We start from the raw sequence: 22,976 nt of genomic DNA on the forward strand, positions 1-22,976 counted from the left end.
GCTTGTGACAACTCTTTTCCTTGTATTATCATTTATCTTTTTGTTTTGTTTTTTTAAAGCTGTTTTATTGAGCTATATTTACATACCATACAATCTGTCCAATGTATACGATCAATAGTTCACAGTTTCACGATATAGTTTTGTATTCATCAATACAACCAATTTTAGAACATTTTTATTACTCAAAAATAAAAATAAAAACCAAAACATCCATATGCCTTAACCCCTCCCTTTTACTGACCCCTAGCATTGGTGTGGTACATTTGTTACTGTTGATGAAAGAATATTTAAATATTACTGTTAAATATAAACCATAGCCTGCAATAGGTACATATTCCTCAATATACCACTCTACTATCAACTCCTTGTGATGGTGATGCACATTTGTTCTAATTCATGAAAGAAATTTTTATATTTGTGCTATTAATCACAGTCATCGTCTACCACAGGGTTCACTGTGTTATACGGTTCCATGTTTTATCCTCTAGCTTTCCTTCTCATGACATACACGACTCTCAACTTCCCCTTTCAACCACATACATAATTCAGTGCTATTAATTACACTAATTACACTCATACTACCATCACCTCTATCCATTTACAAACATGTAAATTCAACCTAGTTAAAAAAATTCTGTACACATTAAGCATCTGCTCCCCATTCTCTATCCTCATTCTATCACCTGTTAATCTGTATTCCTGATTTTAGCTGTATGAGTTTACTTACTATAATTATTCATATTACTGAGATTAGAAGTAGGATTGCTGGATTGGCAGTTCTATACTTAGCGACCCGAGGAACCGCCAACGTGTTTACTAATAGCCATTCTAGTCGGTGTGAAATGATATCTCACTGTGGTTTTGATTTGCATTTCCCTAATGGCTAGTGAAATTGAGCATCTTTCCATGTGCTTTTTAGCAATGTGTATTTCCTCTTTGGAAAATTGTCTATTCGTGTCTTTTGCCCATTTTTTTAATTGGGTTGTTTGTCTTTTTATTGTTCACTTGTAGGATTTCTTTATATATTCTGGATATATGGTTTCCAAATATTTTCTTCCATTGAATTGGCTATGTTTTCACCTTTTTGACAAATTCCTTGAAGCACAGAAGTATTCAATTTTTAGGAGTTCCCATTTATCTATTTTTTCTTTCTTTGCTTGTGCTTTGGGTGTAAGGTCTAGGAAACTACCACCTATCACTAGATCTTGAAGATGTTTCCCTACATTTTCTTCTAATAGGAGTTTTATGGTACTGTTTCTTATATTTAGATCTTTGATCCATTTTGAGTTAATTTTTGTATAGGGAGTGAGGTAGAGCTCCTCTTTCATTCTTTTGCATATGGATGTCCAGTTCTCCCAGCACCATTTTTTGAAGAGCCTATTCTTTTCCAGCGAAGTGGACATGAGAGCCTTGTCAAAAATCAATTAGCCAGAGACCTGAGGGTCTATTTCTGAACTCTTAATTTGGTGCCATTGAGCAATATATTTATCTTTATGCCAGTACCATGCTGTTTTGACCACAGTGGCTTTATAATATGCTTTAAAGTCATGAAGCATAAGTCTTTTGACTTTGTTCTTCTTTTTCAAGATGTTTCTGGCTATTTGAGATCCCTTTCCTTTCCAAATAGATTTGATATTAAGTTTTCTGTTTCAACAAAGTAGGATGTTAGAATTTTGATTGGGATTGCATTGAATCCGGGCAATTTGGGCAGAACTGACATTTTAATGACATTTAGCTTTCCAATCCATGAACTTGGACTCTTTCCATTTGTTTAGGTCTTCTTTGATTTCTTTTAGCAATGTTTTGTAGTTTTCTGTATACAGGTCCTTTACTTCCTTGGTTAAGTTTATTCCTAGATATTTGATTCTTTTAGTTGCCGCTGTGAATGGATTTTTTTTTTTTTTTGATTACCTCCTTGGATAGCTCATTACTAGTGTATAGAAACACTACTGATTTTTACATGTTGATTTTGTATTCTGCCACATTGTTGAACTTGTTTATTAGCGCTAGTAGTTTTGTCATAGTTTTTTTTTAGGACTTTCTAAATATAGGATCATGCCATCTGCAAATAGTGAAAACTTTATTTCTTCCTTTCCAATTTGGATGCCTTTTATTTCTTTTTCTTGCCTAATTTCTCTAGCTAGAACTTCTAGCACAATATTGAATAACAGTGGTGACAGTGGGCATCTTTGTCTTGTTCCCAATCTTAGAGGGAAAACTTTCAGTCTCAGACACTGAATTTGATGTTAGCTGTGAATTTTTCATATATGCCCTTTATTATGCCAAAGATTTTCCCTCTATTCCTATCTTTCATGTATTTTTATCAAGAAAGGATGCTGGATTTTGTCAAATGCCTTTTATGCATCAATTGAGATAATCATATTTTTTTCCCTTTTGATTTATTAATGTGGTTTATTACACTGATTCATTTTCTTACATTGAAACACCCTTGCATACCTAGAATAAAACCCACTTGATCATGGTGTATAATTCTTTTAATGTGCTGTTGGGTTCTATTTGAAAGTATTTTGTTGAGGATTTTTGCATCTATATTCATAGGAGAAATTGCTCTCTAACTTTCTTTTCTTGTAGTATCTTTATCAGGCTTTGGTATTAAGGTGATGTTGGCTTCATAGAATGAGTTAGGGAGTTATCCCTCCTCTTCAATTTTTTGGGAGAGTTTGAGCAGGATTGGTATTAATTCTTCTTGGAATGATTGGTTATCTTTTATCTTTAATGTTTTAATTTTAACATAAGCTTTCTTCTAATAGCTAGATTTTCAATTTCTTATTTATATTCATGTGTCCTAAAGATAAGAGAATGTTAATAAATACTGGTGAATGAATGAATGAGTGAATAATAGATAAGCAACTACCACCTTAGGACTCATTGTACTTGGTAATGTTACATCTTTCAGGATCGAGAACTCAGTAAATACTGAACTAGAATAATTCTAATCCAAGGACATTTTTTGTTTTATAGGAAAGAAATGATTAAGGGAAAGGTCACAATTTTTTCTTCATCATGTAGGGTCAGTTTAACAGAAGAAAATGCAAATCTCATCCTGTTAAAAGATTACCTCCAGGGTAATGCAGTATTAACCACAAAAAGACACAAGGTTTACCTCCCTTGGTTCAGGCTTTTCTAATAAAAGGCCAAGTGCAAATGCCAAAGCAATTATGTGGACAATAATTCTAAAGTAATTATATGGGGGTTAAATAAGTCAATAGGAAATAATAGGAAATACTGAGTTTATGGATTAAGACACTGAAGGTACTTCTATCTCTTATGGGGACTTGCTCAAGAGGGGGTAGAACAAATCCTTTAAGGACAATAGTGCTCTGTTACTGAGCTACCATCTGTCTGAAGCAAGAGGCAGGATGAAACATTAGAAATAAGCAAAGAAGTGATTTAATGATGAAAACCAGTTATTAGCACATCCTTAGAGCATATGGGGTTTAAAGGTAAACAGATACATACACATACAACAACAATACAGTCAAGCCGCAGAAAACTCCCAACAGGAACTCAAGATGGTTCTGAAATGGAAGAGCTCTGGCCACTTTGCCTCCTTGAGGTTGGGATACTGAGCCCAGATCCCAGTGCCAGGGTGTTGAAAGCAGCCTATGTTGGAAAAAGGGAAGGAGGGTCCCCAAGAGAATGCCTGACACTAATCTTGTTTTTTATGCCCTCTTGTCAACTCAAACTTACAGAGGTCCCCAGTTCATAGAAGAGATAAACGCGTTGTTTCATGGTTGCAAATGAGCAGGAAGAGAATGGGAGGAGCAAGTGGGATTTGAAATGCTCCATAAGACCTTAGGGTTGACAGAATGTGTTTTGAAGACCACTGGCTTGGGATATTTGTAAGCCTGCTTTATCAACAGGCAAGGTTTTTTTGGTCAAGACCTAGTTTGTTAAATGTTCCAAAAGTAAAATGTTTAAAACTAGAGCTTGAGAGTCATGGTAGTAAAGACAACTTCATCCACATCATGAAAGGAGGAAAACAGGTCCTTGCTTGCCCTATCTCTTTAGGTTTTCAGCAGAGTTTATTCTTTCCAAACAATATTTTTAAGCTATAATTGAGGCTCTCAGTAGAGGTCATTTTCAACTTAGTACTGCCTAATTATATCTGAGTCAACAGGCTCAGAAAGAGCTGTCAGCAAACCCTCAGCACCCCTGGTCTTCTCTGCTGCTCTTAGGAGGCGTCACTGTCCAAGGATAGTTAGTCTTCCAGAAGTTAGTAGCGAACGTTTAGGCTTCTGATTTCCCTTCTTACTTAGGGGTAGTCATATCCACCCACCTAAGTTGCTAACATTGTAATGTGGTTATAAAACCAAGATAAAGTAAAGAGAGAGAAGAAGAGTTTTGAAAGCATCTTGGACCAAATTAGACCTCTCAGGGTCAGAAAGGTCCAGAAGGCAAGTAGGAAAGTGGGTAGTGTGTCACAGGCATTTCAGGGGAACCAAGTTATTTCACATACAAGCTGTGGAGCGCCCCTCGCCTCTTCCAACCGAACATGCTACCTTCATCTGTGGAGTGGAGGATGCCCTCAGCCAGCCTCACCTGTCCTGTTATCTTAGAAAAATTTGACCTTTCCTCTAGGTGGATGCTGGCTCTCTGGAACAAGGGATATAAGATTACAAGGAGTTCCCTGAGAAGCTTCGTATTTCCCATCAGAGAAGCTGCCTATTTGGCTACTTGTTTCCTCCTGAAGCTGGTGAATTCACCCCTGCTGTTCAGAGCAGAGCAACGGGGCACCCTCTAAGAAACAAAAATGATTTGGAGAACGCCTTTTGACCAGTACTCGACAGACACAAGCGTTTGCTTTGTATGACCTGACAACCCTTCTTGAGTGCTTTCTCCTTCACACATCCCCATTAAACATTCTGTTACAACAGGAGCAAAAAAAAAAAAAAAGGGGAAAACAATTAAAAGTCTGCTTTAAACTTGCTGCTTTGGCTCCTTTGGGTAGCATGTAACACAATAAAGCCACACTTTCTGAAGTGTGTTGGAGAGGAATGCCTGTGTGGTCAAGTTCCAAAGAATTTTGGCTTAAAATCAAGTTGTGAGCTTTGACAACGCTCCACTAAGCACCGAAAAAAAAAATCACCCCTCAACCAGCGAAGCATTTGCCAGGAGAAAATGCCATCTACAACCACATGATCTCAGCAAAAGTTACTTTCTTCTTTTTCCTATGAAGCATGCTGAATATAACATGTTGTGGTTTCTTGATAGACTGAAATTTAGCTGAAGAGTTTGTGCTTTCACAACTCTGCCCCAGAAAAATGCCAGAGAGAAACCAAAAATTCGGTATGTGTGTTTACATTTTAAGGACTTTAAAGTGGTGTGGATCTATGAGTTTCTTCTATTAATAGATACTATATATATATATATATATATATATATATATATATATATAATTGATGCATAAAGAATAAATTCTCTCCTTAATCCACTAAATTTTTTGGCAGCCAAGCATTTGAAAGTACCCGAACTGGAGTCAAAACACATAAACCACTTTGTAAAAGTCACTTGCAATTAGGACAGCTTCAAACAGCTTTACAAAGAGCTATTGAAATGTTCAGCTCATTCAGAGAAAATTGGGGGTGGGGGCGAGGGGCAGTCGCCTCTTACCTGGGCTTCTTTCACCATCCCACTCTTCCTGCAGTTTCCACTTGGCGAGCCATCGCTCTGTTTCTTGTGATTGTGGAAAGTTCTGTTGCAGAAAGCGTCACCTCCAGCGTTAGCCATTTGTGAGAAATGCAAGATCCCGGCACGTTCTCCTGCACAGGTCCTTGGCAAGCTTCGGTTTTCAAGTTGGTGAGGGGACAAGTTGGGGCTGAGCCTTTTGAAAGGAATCCTACCAATCAGGCCTTTCCAGAAGAAGAGCACAGCCTATCATTTTGCCAGCTCTTTGAAACAAAAAACAAACAGATACCTTGACACTCCTCAACGCCAACAAGTTAGAACGAGGGCTCCATGACAACAGACCTGCTTCCAAAATTACAAGGAAGATGGCCCAGTCCAGCTCCTGGTGTGCACTGGAGAAACCAGGGGATTGAGGACAGCAGTGGCAAACTGTGAGGGGGCGGCTTGGGAGGTGGGGAGTCTTTTAAAGTTGCATAGCACAGTCACACTCGGTCTTCTGAATATAGTCAGTTCTGAGTTTATACCTACCCCTCACCCTCTCCCTTCCACATCTAATTACAGTTTTGGGTTGAAAACCACACTTAAAAGTCAAAATTTCTTTTTGCTGAAAAATAACAATCTGAATCTACCTATCATTCAAACCAGCAATATAATGAGGGATACTAAGTGTTCTAGTGAGACAGAAGTCTGGGAGACAGACAATTTGGTTTGTATCATGGTTGCATTACCTTTATCACAGGACCTTGGGGGTCATCATTTGCCTGCTTCTTGCCTCAATTTCTCCACCTATAAAAAGAGAAAAAGCATTTTTGGTAGGCTACTAGTGTTGGATGGAGTAGCAAGAAAATGGACTTGTGGCTTGGATTTGTTGGTGAGGCAGGTGGTGACCATGGGGATCTCAGTCTGGAAGCAGCTCTGGTTTACACCTTAACTCTTACCCTCTCAGTACACCAGTTACCACCCTTCTGCTTCCTCCTCTCACCACCAGAGGGCAGTGGGGTGGCATGGTTGTTGGAGAGCAGCCATTCTTCATACCATTTGCGTCGTTTTAAGGCCAACCTCACGGTTCTCCTGAATGGAAATTTCTTTAACATCAGTCACTTAGAAAAACACCTATTTATTGGGTCACTGGGCAAAACAACAACATAAAACGGAAGTGGCCTTTGTTGCCAGAGCCTCATTTCCTGATTCTCTGCTCCCTTGGACGAGGTTTGGTCACCCTTTGGAATAATGTGGCTGGCAGGGGATGCGTTGATAAACTTCTCCTAATTGTGATTTGCATGTGAAAGTCACCATTTTCCCAGCCTGAGGAGAATTGAAGGAATAAGGTGAGGTCTTGGGCCAAATGACCCGATGGAGTACAGCATGTGTGTCCACCCTCGTTTGTGTCTCAAGCTCAGAATTATTATTTCATCATTCTTAACCTTTGCCATCAGGACAGAACTAGCTTTTCATGGGTCTCTCCCTTCCATGGCTATTACATTTGGGTTGGGAGCTAAATCCATATGGTTTATTCCCTTCTAAGACTTAAAAAGGAGAGATGAAGAGGTAGGATGGAGCAATGATTGCTGTTGGCATGTCTGCCTCATGTTACTTAGAAAGACAAGGTTATGAAAGCATTCTTGGTTGAGCTGTGCTGAGGAGGGCAAAGTTATTTTGTTAACAATGATTTTGACATAACATATATTCACAAACTAAATTCTGAACATTAGATGTTTTTCCTCTCCTCTTCTTCCTTTTCTTTTCCTTTCTTCTTTCTGATTTCCCCTTTAAACTTTTCTGTAACCTTCTTCATCCTGCTCTTTTTCTCTTGTTTTTCTTTATTTTCTTTTTGCAAGAGGAGAAATGCCACATCTAAAGAACAAATCTTGAAACACAGGCTGAAATCTGCTTTAAAGTCTCACTAATCCCAGTTGCCAAGGTGAGGCCATCACACAGGGACCTTTAGGAAATATCTACTATGTGCTCCAACTCTTGAAACTTTTCTCCTATACCCGCCATACGGGAAAATGTGTATGTGAATTTCTATATGCATCAAATCATCTTAATACACCAACCATTCAGCATCAGGTCCTGCTGTTACATATCATCAGGGGTGGCCCATGGCCTGTAGCATCTCCAATCAAATTAACTGGGGAGCAAGGCTGCTGCTGCCATGATGTCAACAGCACAAATGCTAGGGGCACTTCACATTATCATTCCCTTGTCACTGCTTTGCCAGCCTCTGTGGACAATCTTTTCCCTTTACCATGTCCTGTCTCGCAACTGAAGCATGTGTCCTAGAAAACAGCTTCTTTCTCCTTTGGTAGGCCCGATGTCACCCCTATCCCATTGTTCCAGAAACCTGTCTGCATTTCAACATGATTCCAAACTGCCAGTATCGTCCCCAGAGTGCCCCTCCACAAGACAAGAAACTGGAGCAGCACCAAGTCCGTGGCTCTGGATCAGAGCCACCAGCCTCCACAGGCCCTCATCATAACACATGCAAGCCCCACAAGAAGTGCATCTGGGCACCACTCCAAATTGTGCAGCTGGGTTGAGTATGGATCTTTTTTGAGCTCTTCTGTTAGGAGTACTTGTTACCCTGAAGATATACCACCATACCCTACCATCCAGAGACTACAGTCTCTCCATGTCCCTCCTTCATCCCTGATCATCTCTGTTCCCATTTCATGCACAGAAGTTCCCCCAGATGATGAACCAGCCAACTGTCCAAGACCCCTGTACTATTATAAGCCATGTCTATCCCTAGGCCCATTTGGATTATCATGTGACTCAGCTGCAGCTTTACTGTGAGAATGAGCGGGTGTGCTACTGCCAGCCTGTATTTCCAGTTCCTTTAATTCCCGCTACAGTCCAGATGCGGCCCTGTATGACGTGGATGCCTAGGGCACAGTTCAGTGGAGGCCCCTTCACCACCTTCCCAGTTGCGATTTTGCTTTCTACAACCCTCGGGTGGAAGGAAGAAACACATACAGCTATCCTGGTTTGCCTCCATGGAAATTTCTCTGGTAATGACCATAATGTGGTCAATACACCTCCAAGTGCTGACATGAAGCTCACTTGCACCTCGTGGGATCTGGAGGACGTGGAAGAATACTGCATGCACTCCATCTGGCGGGAGAGCCGTGCTCGACAGAAGGTGAAGGGACCTGTTATGTCCCAATATGATAATATGAGCCCGGCTGTGCCAGACGAATTAGGTGGGAGCTATGTCATCTGCTTACACAGTAAATCAGATCTTGGGGAAACTGGACTTCTGTTTGTGGCAGAGAATGGAGGCGCAGCATCCTGCCCAGGTGGTCAGCCCTGAGGGATATGACCATTTCCATAGGAAGCATCTGGAACCTGAGTTGGATAGAGCCCCCAACAAGGAGGCTAAGGCCATAGGCAGCCAGAGAAGCTGACACTCCCTCAGAAGCAAAGCGGCCTGAGGAACAGAATGAGGCATTCATGGGCTGTGGTCTCCCTGAGCACAGAGAACCCCAAGAAGCAAGCTAGAAGCAACTGTGTGAGTCCAAAACTGGGCTCCCTTATCCCCAGGGAGCTGGCCCAGTAGAATATGGGTCCAAAGGGATTCCAGACATATAGGAGCCAGTCAGCTCCCATAACTCTGGAGGGAGACATATGGCAATGGGGCATGAATCTCTAGGACTGAACCACAAGGAAGTGAGGCTCCCCAAAAGGCTGGAGCAGACTTGGGCATGGCAGCCTCCTGCCCCAGAGTAACCTCCAGAGACAGCTTCCAGGAGGCATTGCACCCTGCTCAGTCGGCACTCCCATCCCCGAAACCAGAGAGGAGACACCATCTGAAACTCCATGACACCTAAACACGAGAGGGACCCCAGTGTGCTGCCCCGATATCACATACATGGCAGGTGCCGTGGCCCCCTGACTGTCCTGTCCCATATGACAACCTGGAGGATTACCAGCCCCCACCCCAGCACAGCGTGGAGGGTTCAGTGGAGGTAGAATGGGGACATACGTGCCTCCTGCCTTTCGCCATCCACAAAGCATGTCACATGCTACAGCTTTTGGTCAAAGGGCCTTACTTCCCACAAAGTTCTCCCTGCAGCATCTGGAGACACAGATCCATGCAGAATGAGCCCTGGGAGCAATAAAGTTGAATGAAGCTGCTTCTGCAGGACAGTGACTCTTCTATTTTTTTCAACAACCAAAAAGATTGAAAATAAAACAAAACGCTATAAAACCTCCAACCACATTCAAAAAGATAGATAAATAAACCGCCACCGCCCTTGCTTCATTACCACCTCTTCCATTTAAAGACTGTCACTAAAAGAAATCTAAATGATTGTAAAGTATTGTATTGAAAACCAGAAAAGAAATTTATGACCAAAAAAAAAAGAAATAAAATAACTGGGAGGTCCGTTTGAGTGAGTGGTAGTTTGGGGTTTAAGGACACGAATCAATACCAAAACACAGAATACATACTGAGCAAGATTTGGTGCCTCTGAATAATTAAATGTATTTCAAATCAGTTACTATATAACAGATTATTTGCTAAGCCTTTGGATAAAACAATGAAGAAGACAAAGATGGTCTCCACCCTCACAGAGTTGGCAGTTCCTGCATATCTTCTATTGAAGATAATTTGTTATTGAAGATAAAAATAAATCTATTAATGCATTAAAGGCAGAGATCAAATCATTAGAGATGGTCCTGTGATGTTCTCTGGAGGGAACTTCTTGCCCAGATGCCAGTTTCTTGGCACTTCTCTGGATGGAGCAGGCAAAAAAGGAGATGTGGGAGGTTCAGAGGCTAATGTGCCTGCAAAAGCTCTTGGAACTACTTGGGGATAGAAAATTTTCAGAAAAGAGAGGAAATGAGTAAAATGAATGGTCATATTTGTACAGTGACTAGAAATCTATTTTACTTCAGTAAGTCAACCTTAAGTGTGTTACAGTAGATAATGCTGAGGGTAAACTAAAGTTCTAGTAGGTTAAGTGTCTTTTTCAAAGACATATGTGGCAACAATGGGTCCCAAACTCAGGAATCTCTAGGTCTGGAGTAAATTACCTTTCCTTTACACTGTGATTCTTGTTCAGCTGTTGACCTGAGAACTGTCAATCAACAAGAAAAAAAAATTCACAACAGAAACTCTTAAGGTTTGGGAGATTTCACTTAATTGGCCAAATAGTAAATAAAAATACTTTATTTTGCCTTCCTGATCTAATAAATTTCTATGATTTTGCAAATAGGTGCAAAGATCAAATGACATCTCAAAATCTATTGACAAGCCCGGGATTCCTCTACATGGAACTACTTAAATTTCCTGAAGAACACAGTCTGGAAACGTTCTCAATGTGGAGACAATTCAGTTCCAATGATTTTCTCATCAACAGATTGTAAAAATACCATGACATAGGAAGGGCAGATATTGATGTTGCAGGTGTCAGGTTTCGGTTTTTGCATTCTTTCCAAACATTGGCTAATATGATAACAATGAGATTTTAGGATAGAAACAAACCTGTTGTGGAACATTTATTACAGGTGATGTTAGCACATTTTTATAATAGTACTATTATATTAATTATAATAGTAATGATAATGATAATGATAATTATAATAGAACTATATTAATTATAGTCTGTGGTTTGCCTTAGTGCTCACTTGTGTCATGCAAGGTATTAATAATTGGGTGGTATATGGGAACCCTGTATTTTATGCATGATGGTTCTGTAAACCCACAGCTTTCGTAATAAAGAAAAAGAAAACAGACCTGTTATTTATTGTTGACTGCCAACCCAGTGTCAGTTACAGCAGGGTCATTAATTGTTTGCTTCTCTTCATGATATTATCCTCCAGGAGTAGTGTCTGTTCAAGTCCTGGGTGGAGCAATTATCTTCAGAATGCTGCAAGCAAAGAGTAGGCTGAGCCTTCCATGTAGTGCATATCTCGACCCTTTGTTGTCTATGGAACTGGGATGAAAGAAAACCCCAAATCTGGGCTGGGTTCAGACTCTCAAAACATGGAGCTAGGGACTTAAAGTAATCCAGGGCTGCTCTGTAATCCTGCTGTCCTAGATGCTTGGGGATGGACTCCTCAAAGCCATTATATTTGGGGGAGATGGGGAGGCAGCTACTAGATTTTCTTAATCATAAAGACATTTTTATTTTTGTCAATATCAATTTCTTATTTTCTTTAGAGGGTTTTTTGTGCAATACAAAAACTTTTTACTTCAGTAGTTTATAAATTAATATTTGGCATATTAAAGTTACACTTTGAAAACCTAGCTAAATTTGTTATAAATCTTGTTACAATCATTGTATGAAACAAAAACAATTTCATAATTACTAATCAATTAATATTTGATTGCACATGTTAGTAGGTGAAGTTCTCCTTAAACAGTACCATTTATAAACTTAATAGAATGCCCTAAAATCTTTAAAATTTAGCTCATTAAATACCTTTAATATTTAAAACATAAAACCAGTTTCAAATCTTTTATTTTCTTTTAAGCGCTTCAAATAGCTGTTGGCGAAAACTAGTTTTAACAAGCAGAATTTTGCCACGCCCAAGAAAAACTCATAAATTTAATAAATTCAAACAAGTTGGAACAGCAAATCAAGTTCTCTTAAATATCCAAATACTGTTTATAAGTTAGTTAAAATTCTGTTGCATATTTTAACTTAAAATTACAAGCCTATGATGTCCGAGTATCTTAAATATAATAGGTTCATTAATTCATCCACACACGTAGATTATTCCTAAACTTAACAAAGTATTAATATTACATGTTTGATTTTCTTCATCATCTCCCTACTAACTTTAAACCTTTCAGGCTGATAGTACATTTACCCAACTCCAAGGAACAGGTGGACCTTCTTGGTGAAGCTGGGGTTCCCGATACTGCTTTGGAGGGGAAGGAGCTTTGACCCCCATGGGAGGTGCTAAAAGTCTGTGTAATCCAGGGGCCTGAACCAGAGCTGCAGTGGATGGCTGGTGCTGTCCACTGCCCCTATGTCTACAGGGAGTTTCAAGTCCAGCTTCTCAGCAATTAATTTCTACCTACTTATTTGGGAAGGCAAAATTCTACAGCCCTCCATCACTAATCCCTTCACTGTTTCCTACATGTTTTTCTTGCATTTTTTGCTGTTTTTTTTAAACATTAGAAAAGTTGTAGCTTTAAAGATATAATATGCAGAAAATAGAGAGCTCTAGTATATCCCCCCTGCACACACATTTCCCCTATTAACACTTTGCATTAGTGTTGTATCTTTATTAAAAGAGATGAAAGAATATTATTGTGCTATTAACTATTGCCCATAGTTTGCATTGTGTCACTGTGTTGTACAGTCCTATGTTGTTTTTTCCTAATTTTTCTCCTGGTAACATATATGTATATATAACCTAAAATTTCCCCTTTTAACCATATTCAAATATATAATTAACAAAGCTGTGCTACCATCACCACCATCCATTACTAAACTTTTTTCATTATCCCAAATAGAAATTCTGAACCAATGGAATATTAAATCCCCAAATCCTACCGACATCCTAACCCCTGGCAATCTGTATTCTAGTTTCTGACTCTACAAATTTGCTTATTTTAATCATTTCCTATCAGGGAGATCATAAAGGATTTGTCCTCTTTTGTCTGGTTTATTTCGTTCAATATGATGTCTTCAAGGTTCATCCATGTTGTTGCCTGTTCATTGTTTATAATGGCTGAATAATATTCCATTTTATGTTTATACCACATTTTCTTTATTCATTCATTGGTTGATGGACACTTGGGTTCTTCCATCTTTTGACAATTGTGAAAAATGTCATTATGAGCCTTGCTGTGCAAATACCTGTTCGAGTCCCTGCTTTCAATTCTTTTGGCTATACACCTAGTAGTGGGATTGCAGAATAATTTGGAAATTCTATACTTAAGAACACTTGGGCATTTTTGATGTGAATATAAAATGATGCAGCCACTGTGGAAAACTTTGGTGGGTTATTTTCCATTTTTTTAGCAGCCATTCTAGTGGGTGTGAAATGGTACCTCACTGTGGTTTTGATTTCCATTTCCATGATGGCTAATGATGCTGAGCATCTTTTCATATGTATTTTGGCCTTTTGTGTATCTTCTTTGAAGAAATGTCTATGCAAATCTGTTTCCCATTTTTATTTAGGTTATGTGTCTTTGTTGTTGAGTTGCAGGATTTCTTTATATATTCTGGATGTTAAATCCTTATCAGATTTGTGGTTTACAAAAATTTTCTTCTATTCTATACGTTGTTTCTTTACTTTCATGATGAACTTTGCATTAAATTTGTAATTTTGATGAGTTCCCATTTATCTATTTTTTCTTTTCTTGCTTGTGCTTTGGGTGTAAAATGGAAGAAACATGAAGATGCTTCCCTACATTTTTTTCTAGAGGTTTTATAGTTCTGATTCTTTTATATAGGTCTTTGATTCATTTTGAGCTTATTTTTTGCATATGGTATGAGGTAGGTGTCCACCTTCATTCTTTTGCATATGACTATCCAATTTTCCCAGCACCATTTGTTGAAGAAACTATTCTTTCCCCATCAAGTGAGCTTGATACCTGTATCAAAAATCAATTGAGCATTGAGTATGATATTAGCTCAGTGTTTTTCTTATATGCCCCTTATCATGTTGAGGAAGTTTCCTTCTATTCCTAGTTTTCTAAGTATTTTTATTAAGAAGGGTGATGTATTTTGTCACATGCCTTTTCCGCATCTGTTGAGATGAGCACATGTTGTTGTTTTTCCCCCCTTCATTCTGTTAATGTAGTATACTTATTAATGGATTTTCTCATGTTGAACCACCCTTGCATTCCTGGGATAAGTCCCTTTTGATCATAGTGTATAATTCTTTCAGTGTGATGCTGGGTACAGTTTGCTAGTATTTTGTTGAGGATGTTTGCAACTTAGGTTCATAAGGGATATTAGTCTGTGCTTTTCTTGGGGTATTTTTATCTGGCTTTGTTGTTTGGATGATGCTGGCTTCATAGAATGAGTTAGAAGTGTTCCCTCCTCTTCAATATTTTTGGAAGAGTTTGAGCAGGGGTGGTGTAAACTTGTCTTGAAATGTTTGGTAAAATTCTCCAGTGAAGCCATCTGCTTCTGGGTTTTCTTTTCTTGGAAGTTTTTTCCCCCTGACTCAATGTTTTTACTTGTTTTTGGTCTGGTAAGTAAGTATAGGTGGTTTGTATGTTTTTAGGAATTTGTCCATTTCATGTAGGTTTTCTAATTTGTTGCTATACACTTGTTCATAGTATTCTCTAATAATCCTTTTTATTTCTCGGCGATTGGTAGTATGTCCCCCTTTTCATTTCTGATTTTAGTCAATTGCATCCTCTCTTTTTCTTTGTCAGTCTAGCTAGGTGGAATTGCTAGGTCATAAGGTATGCATGTGTTCAGTTTTGGAAAATATTGACAAATAATTTTCCAAGTGCTTGTACCAGTTTGTTCTCCAGCCAGTAATGCATGAATGGTCCAGATGTTCCACATCATCTCCAGCACTTGGTATGGTCAGTCATTTACCTTTTAATTATTCTGATGAGTGTCTAATTGTATTATATCGTAGTGGTATGTTTGTTGCTGTTGTTTCTTTTATAGGTAGAATTTATATTGAGTAAAAGGCACAAATTCAGTGAATTTTGGCAGACCCTAAGCTTGTTTGTACTTAAGGATTTCAAGTTTTTGACTGTGAATTTTCCTTCAAGTGTTCTTGTGGAGGGGGGGGAGTTAAATCCCTTATGGCTGTAGAAGGAATATTCTGTTTACATTTTGTTCTTAGCCCACATCTTCCAAATAATGCACAGAGAAAGACATTCATGGAATTCTTGGGTATCCTTGGAAGGGAGACTCCAAGACCACAGGCTATCAGTTTGGCTGTTATAAGGTCACCTATCAAGGAAGGCTCATAAGCAGGAACTGTGGCCCCAATTTGACTTTATCTTCTCAGAACTCCTTACCAAGAAACTAGGAAAGGGGCCTGGGCATTGTCCGGGACCACACTGCCCAGTTCAAGTCTGGCTCCCACACTGATGTGATCCATGCTCTGCCACCCTCAGACTGTGGCTTCCAAGGTCACTGGGGTCACATCTCCCATTGGCCAAAGGAGAAAGGGTGTGGGGAAGTGCTTGTGGGAGGGTTTCACGGGTAAGACCTGGGCACGCCGCATATCACTTCTTCCCAATTCCACTGGCTGTGAGGCAGTCACACGGCCACACTTAACTGTGAGGGATGCTGATAAATGTCCTCTAGCTGTGTGTCCAGGAAGAAGAGGAGAGCATAGGTTTGGTGACTATTAGCAATATCAGCCATAGGTGGCTTATAGCCTGACCCTGAGCCACCTCTCATAGCAGCCACAGTGAGGCAGCAATGTAGGCTGAAAAATGTCCACAAGGTGTTTTTTTTTGTCCAATGGCTGAAAGTGTATTTCCAGACTTCTTGCATGCAAAGACTACTGGGAGACATGTGTGTAGTCTGTCTCCCAGTGTACTAGGAAATTTATTTGGCTTCCTTAGTGTGACTGGGCCTTATATACCTCTGCTGGGCATGAGGTGAATTAAATAGCCAAAGTGGGCTCAGATGCTTGAAGGATAAACTGTCCTGCAGTGGCCAGATCCCAAAGTTAAATCCTGAGGTGATTCTGGCACCTTGAGATGGAGACATTTTCTAAGCTGCCAAGGGTTTGTGGCTGAGCCTTTTGGATACTGACAATAAGAGGTTCACCTGTGTGGATCCTAGGAGTGGACCAGCACTAAGTCTGCCAGTTGGCAGAATCTTTCTACTCACCTCAATTATAAATATAGCACATGTAAACCACAGCCCCAAGATCAGCAGTGTGAAAAATAGAACTTACTCTTACAATTTAATTTAAACTTTGAGCCCCCACGTCACCCCACGGGGGTGGCTGAGACAATCTCAGTCAGTTGGTCTGGTTGCGGGGAGCGCTCATGAAATCAGGGAGCTCTGGGAACAGCAGGCTTGAGGAATGACAAAGTGTTTGGTCATTGATTGATGCTACTGAGAATTCTATTCTGCGCTCCTACCCTCTTCAGTTCTATAGCTTGCTAGTCTCTGCTTTCTCTGTGCCATGTGGAATGCAGAGGAATTGTTCTGCTCCCTTCCTGCCAGGCTAGGAATCTGGGACCCCCTACAATTCCTCCTATGTCCCCATCCACCTAGACTCCCTCTACATCTGTTTGTTCTCTCTCCAGGGACTTTTTCTCCTTTAAGGGACACTGCCTGGGAAGGAGGGCAAGTCTCCTTCCCCTGCCACCCTCTTGTGTCTCTACTCTCTTTACTTCCCTTCTGATTGCCCTTCTTACCCCTGGAAGCCTCTCTCTCTTGGTCCCCCAGGAACATCCCCCTCTCTTCAAACCTGCTGCTCTAACTCTTGTGAGTCTTCTTTGTCCACCCCCCCACCCCCCCACCCCAGCCAGGGCTTCACTTTTGGAATGCCAAAGTTGAAAAGGGTTTTTATTGTGTCATTTTTGTTGTTGTTGTATTCCTCTGCATTCTGTTTGTAACTTCCACCTCTTGGTTCAATGAGAATAGAACTGTTTATAGGCTAGGATGAAGGCTGAGGGAGAGAGTGACAATGATGCCAATTAATGTATTGTAATAATATACAACATCACTCTACCTATCTACCCTCCTTGCAACATAAAAACACATACACACAAAGAAAGAAAGCAAACCTATTGTCCCACTGTAATGTTTGAAATGGGACGTGTATGAGCTTAGGCATTTCAAATCATTTCCATTTAACTACATACACACAAAAATTGAGTTATACTACAGGTAATTTTGTAGGAAAAATTGTCTAAGACTTGGAAATGGGAAAGAGAGATAACTGAGTGTTCTTTTAGTGGAGTGCAGGGCAAAGTCTAATGAACCATCAAGGGGGATCATCTGTTTTGATAGGGGTGTGTGTTTTTTGGTCAATTTTTCTATTGAATATTTTATAATTCTGTAGGGAGAGAAGACGTGCAGAAAACTGATAGAAATGCAGATTAATTTTGACTAGTGATGTACAATTGATTTCTGCCACTTTGAAAATATAATCCCCAACAATAATGTCCTAGAGTACATGGTCCAGTTTTGCATCTAGTAGAAGATTCATTTCTGCATTCCTGCCTCTTTCTCTCTCCCTCCCTCCATCTGTCGATCTATATATGTCTGTTCTTCAGATTCTCTTTTGATCTGGCCTGAGCATATTAATGTTGATTAATTATTCAACACTTAATAAGTTGAATAAAATCTTTGACATGCTTATTTTATATTTGTTTGAAAGTCAACTTTTTTTTAATTTTTGAAAATGATACTTTTGTCATTTGTAGTATCAGCTGTTTGGTATTTAAACTGCCACTCCCATCCCCTCCTTGACTCATAAACAATGTGCTAGATAGTTTTTCTGGGAATTTTCACATTTCATTGCGTCTTCACAATAACCTTCATAACAGTCAATAAAATTTCCATTTTACACATTAAAAACTGAGGTTCAGATAATAGTTCTTTTAATTATGAGTCCAAGATAATTAAAAAGCACTACACAATACAGCTGGGTTTTGAATCAATATCTAGTGTTTTTCAACCCCACGTCTCTACTGCATTACTTTGGACCAGTTTAGAGCAAAAGTGCTGAGGACAATCCAGTTGTCCTGTAAAGTGAAAAGACTGGAAGATCTGGTTCTCATTTCAAGCCTGTTGAAAAAGCAAAGTGTTAACTTTGGAGGTAAATCCAGGGTGATATTTGATAAGAAATCAAGACTCATCAGCCAATCAGTTTTGCATCTCTATTATATAGAAGGTAGCCTATAGGGCGTTGGATAATGATTGTCAGTTGCATCAAGGAATAGGTGACATTCAGGAAGCTAACACTCAGCAATGTAGTTGTGGAGGCAAGACAAAGACATGTACAATAAAACACATCTGTAAGATTAAAAGATTTAAGCCCCAATTTTTCAAAAAATAGGTAAGCCATCACAATTAATTACTAATGAATAATCAAATGCATTATTCCTCTCCTTGGTGGAAAAAGAAAAGCATGGAAAATAATGTTTTAGATCAGCTTGGTATATAGGTTCAAAATTGGTCAGTCCATCTTGGTTGTTTTCCTTTTTATCCACTCTCAAAACCACAAGAAAGAAGAGATTCAAAGTCGAGTGGCACCAGCAGTAGGCTATGTTTTTGGAACGCATGTAAAAATTCTTGCTTTTCTTCAGTCTGGCTTGTCCTTGTTCATTTTTTTCTTGCCCAGAACTCATGATTCATGGCACTTTGCAGACCCACTGTAAACACTTTTTCTTGACTATCCAGATCTATTAAATGTGTCAAATGAGTTGATCCATGGACTGGACTAGCTACATGATTTGCAGGGCACAGGGCAAAATGAAAATGTGGACCCACTGTTTAAACATTATTGACAACCTCAAGAGGGTGACAGCAGAGTATTAAATCATGTGCAGGTGAGATGTAAGCACAGGGCCCTATGAGACGCACGATTTGCATGACTTCTGTTCCGGAAGAAGGGGGAGCTGGCTGTCTGGACCTTCAGTGTTTCAGGGCCAGAAGGGGGACATCCAGATAATTCACTTCATTGTATTGCATCCATTATGATAGGTAGTCTCCTTCACTCTGCTGCTTGTCCAGGCCCACATCAAGGTTAGAAGGAGTGTATCTAATTAGAGCTATCCTGACCACCCCCAAAAAAGCAAAAGCTAAGATTCCAACAAGGTTATTGAATTCCAATTATTACAAGGTATGAAAATCCTTAAGAGTGGGATTGTCCTGCACCATCAGTCCCTATTGCTGTATTGTTGGTCTTCCTGGAAGGAAAGTACCATCTACACTACAATCTCCATTGGAATCTTCAGCCCTGACAGTTCTTGACCTCACTCAGTATCCAGACAGGCATAAAAATCGCTCAGGAGGCTATGTGGCAAAATAGACCTGGAGGAAAGGGGAATTGTAGACTTGGATGCTAAAATTTTACTGTCATATTGTTCCGGTTTGCTAATGCTGCCATTATGCAAAATATCAGAAATGGATTGGCTTTTATGAAGGGGGTTTATTTGGTTACAAAGTGATAGTCTTAAGGCAATAATGTGTCTAAGGTAAGTCATCAACAACAGGTACCTCCACTGGAGAAAGGTTCTTGACATCTGGAAAACCTGTTAGCTGGGAAGGCATGTGGCTGGCATGTGCTTGCTCCCAGGTTGCGTTTCAAAATGGCGTTCTCCAAAATGTCTGTATCAGCTTCCAATGTCCATCTTCAAAATGTCTGTCTCAGCTGCAGCTTCTCTTCAGAATGTCACTCTTAGTTGATCTCAGATCCTTCTGTGTGTGAACTTCCTTATACAACTCCAGTGATCCAATTAACACCCAGCCTGAATGGGCAGGGTAACACCTCCATGGAAATTATCCAATCAGATGTTTCACTCACAGTTGATTAAGTCACATCTACATGGAAACAGTCAAAGGATTCCAATCTAATCAACACTAATACATCTTCCCCCACAAGAATGCATCAAAGATAATGGCATTTTGGGGGACATAATAAATCCACACTAGCACAACTATTGAATACCTCTTATTTCCAATGCATATATTTAAAAATGTAACATACTTTAAGAAATGTGCACAAATCATAAGTGCATATCACAAAGAAATCTTATAAACTCTTCCCATAGGGATAACCAGCATCCAGATGAGGAAACAGAACACTATCTGTACCCCAGAGCTTCTCTCATACTCCTAGCCACAACTATCCCATGTGTAACCACTATCCTGACTTCTATTAGCATAGATTAGTTTTGCTTCCTTTTTCACTTTATCTTAGAGGAATCATAATGAATGTACTTTGTGTCTGGCTTCTTTCATTCAACATTATGATTGTGAGATTTTCCATATTATTTCATGTAATTGTAAGTTGTCCATTCTTATTGCTGGATAGCTTCATTCGATAGAATTTTAACATTATTACTGAGAGTGTTATATTGTTTTCTTTTCTCCCAAGTCTTTTCTCTGATATGAACACACTACTCACACACATATTACCATGAATTTGGTCTACTCTGAATTGAGGTGGGGAAGGAAGGGTTATATATTAACTGCGTTTTGACCTTTGAATAGGGTCTTTGGTTCTCAGTAACCATGATGTGTTAGGTTTCCAGAAGATACTGGCTAACACACTGAATTGCATCTTCTCTTCCAAATGGTTCTTTTTTTTAATGAATTTCCTGTGAGTGAATTAAAGCACATAGCCTTAGCTGGTGACATACGAAATCTTTGTTCAACCTGTTTTTCCAGTTCTGGAGACTTGACAACTTTCCCTCATTCCATTTCCAACTGGTTGGTCTCTAGTTCTTGTTGTGTTAATGTGATGATGAGCATGAAAAAAAAAAACCATATATAGACATGTGGAAAAATTCATGGAAATGAACCACAAGTAGAATGCACATCAACTGCACATTAGCTTGCTTTGAATGCAGAGGTGTGCTAGCAAACATTTTCTTCTTATGTTTTTGAAATTTCCCAGATTGAGTTTTATTCTTTTTAATTTTTCATATAACAGCTTTAGTAAGATATAATGTATCATGCAACCAATAATCTACTTTCTGTCTCTACAGATCTGCCTCTTCTGAGTATTTCATATAAATGGAATCATGCAATAGGTAGTCTTTTGTGACTGGTTTCTTTCACTTTGCATAATGTTTTCAAGATCCATCCATGTTGTAGCATGTGTCAGTACTCCATAACTTTTTAATGGCCAAATAATGTTTCATTGTATGGATACGCCACAATGTGTTTGTCCATTCATCAGTTGACGGAAATATAGGTAGTTTCCACTTTTTAATATTATAAATAAGGCAGCTATGAACATTCATATATGTTTTTGTGTGAACATATGTTTGCATTTCTCTTGGATATAAAGCCAGGAGATTTCCTGTCAGGTTGTTACTTGATATTTAGCCTCTAAGAACAGCCAGAGTGTTTTCTGAAGTGGATGCACCATTTTACATGTCCACTAGCAATATATGAGGGCTCCAATTTCTCTGTATCCTCACCAACACTTGTTATTCAGTGTCTTTTCATGCTAGACATCCTAGAGGTTGTGAAGTGATATCTCATCATGGTTTATTTGCATCTTTCTAATGGCTAATGATGTTGAACATCTTTTCATGTACTTATTGGCCATTTGTGTAAACTCTTTGGGGAAATGTCTATTCAGAACTTTGTCCATTTTAAAAAACTGGGTTATTTGTCTTTTTATAACTGTTTGGGAGGGTGTTCACATATGACTTCATTTTATGAAGATGATAATTAGAGAAGTTGTGGGTATACAGGACAATCGTGCATCAAATACAGGATTTCCATATACCACCCTGTTATTAATAACTTGTGTTAGTGTGGTATATTTGTTACAATTGATGAAAATAAATTTTAATAATTGTACTATTAACTATTGTCCATGGTTTAACTCAAGGCTCACTGTTTGTGTTGTGCTGGTCCATGGATTATTTTTTTAAATTTTTATTTAAGTACAAATATACAACCTAATATATCCCCCTTTTTTTGCACAATAAATCAGTTTATTACAGATTAAAACAAATCAAATTCATTATTTGTATTAATGGGATGCAAACAGAAATATTGGATACTTAAAAATGGCAGATACCCACAAAATTACTTATCTTTGATAGTATATACTGGGTTTTATAATTACATTAGGATATGACTGGTATAAAATAATTGTTATGGATATACCTCAGACAAAACGAGTCCATACTGTAATGATTCACAAGATTGTGCTCTCAGTAGACATTTATTAAGTCAATTATATCTATTTTTTTCTCCTCAATTATCAAGCAAAACGTTTTGCCCAACAGTAAGGGGGCAATAAATGTTTGCTGAATATCCTGACTAGGTAAGAGGTGAGAAAGACATGGACCCTCTTTGCCAGATATCAAGAATCATATTTGGAATCTACCTGGGAAAGAGGAAGATGTAAGCTGCATGTGGTGTATAAGTAAATAAACTCAGATGCCAGCAAAGCAAACAATTAAGCAGAATAAACATAGGCAAGGTTTGCTAATAATAGCAAAACTGGAACTGACTTTAAAAGACAAGCAAAAGAGAAAGTTTATATTGGACCATATCTTTTCCCACCAATTCAGTATGAGACATGCCAATGGAGGCACTGTAAGAGACTATGGCTGTCTTCCTTGATATTCAGATATCCTAATTTTCAGTAATTTATTAAGGACCTATTACCCAGGAGTCAATATAAACCTATTCATATTTAGGATTAGTTTTCACAAGTACAAAGTTGAATTT

At 38.9% G+C, this 22,976-nt stretch overlaps 1 protein-coding gene and 1 pseudogene across 1 annotated transcript in view; one reads left to right on the forward strand and one right to left on the reverse strand.

The window, feature by feature from the left end:
* Positions 1-5,804, reverse strand: part of SPTLC3 (serine palmitoyltransferase long chain base subunit 3) — a 171,090-nt gene extending 165,286 nt beyond the window's left edge. The window contains 1 exon segment of the mRNA XM_037811845.1: positions 5,635-5,804. Coding sequence (XP_037667773.1) covers positions 5,635-5,751 — 117 coding nt within the window. The 5' untranslated portion in view covers positions 5,752-5,804.
* A 1,385-nt stretch (positions 5,805-7,189) lies between these two features.
* Positions 7,190-9,754, forward strand: LOC119515236 (annotated as a pseudogene).
* The last annotated feature ends 13,222 nt before the right edge of the window (positions 9,755-22,976 follow it).

Source organism: Choloepus didactylus, chromosome 19 (genome assembly GCF_015220235.1).
Source record: "Choloepus didactylus isolate mChoDid1 chromosome 19, mChoDid1.pri, whole genome shotgun sequence".
Taxonomy (NCBI): Eukaryota; Metazoa; Chordata; class Mammalia; order Pilosa; family Megalonychidae; genus Choloepus; species Choloepus didactylus.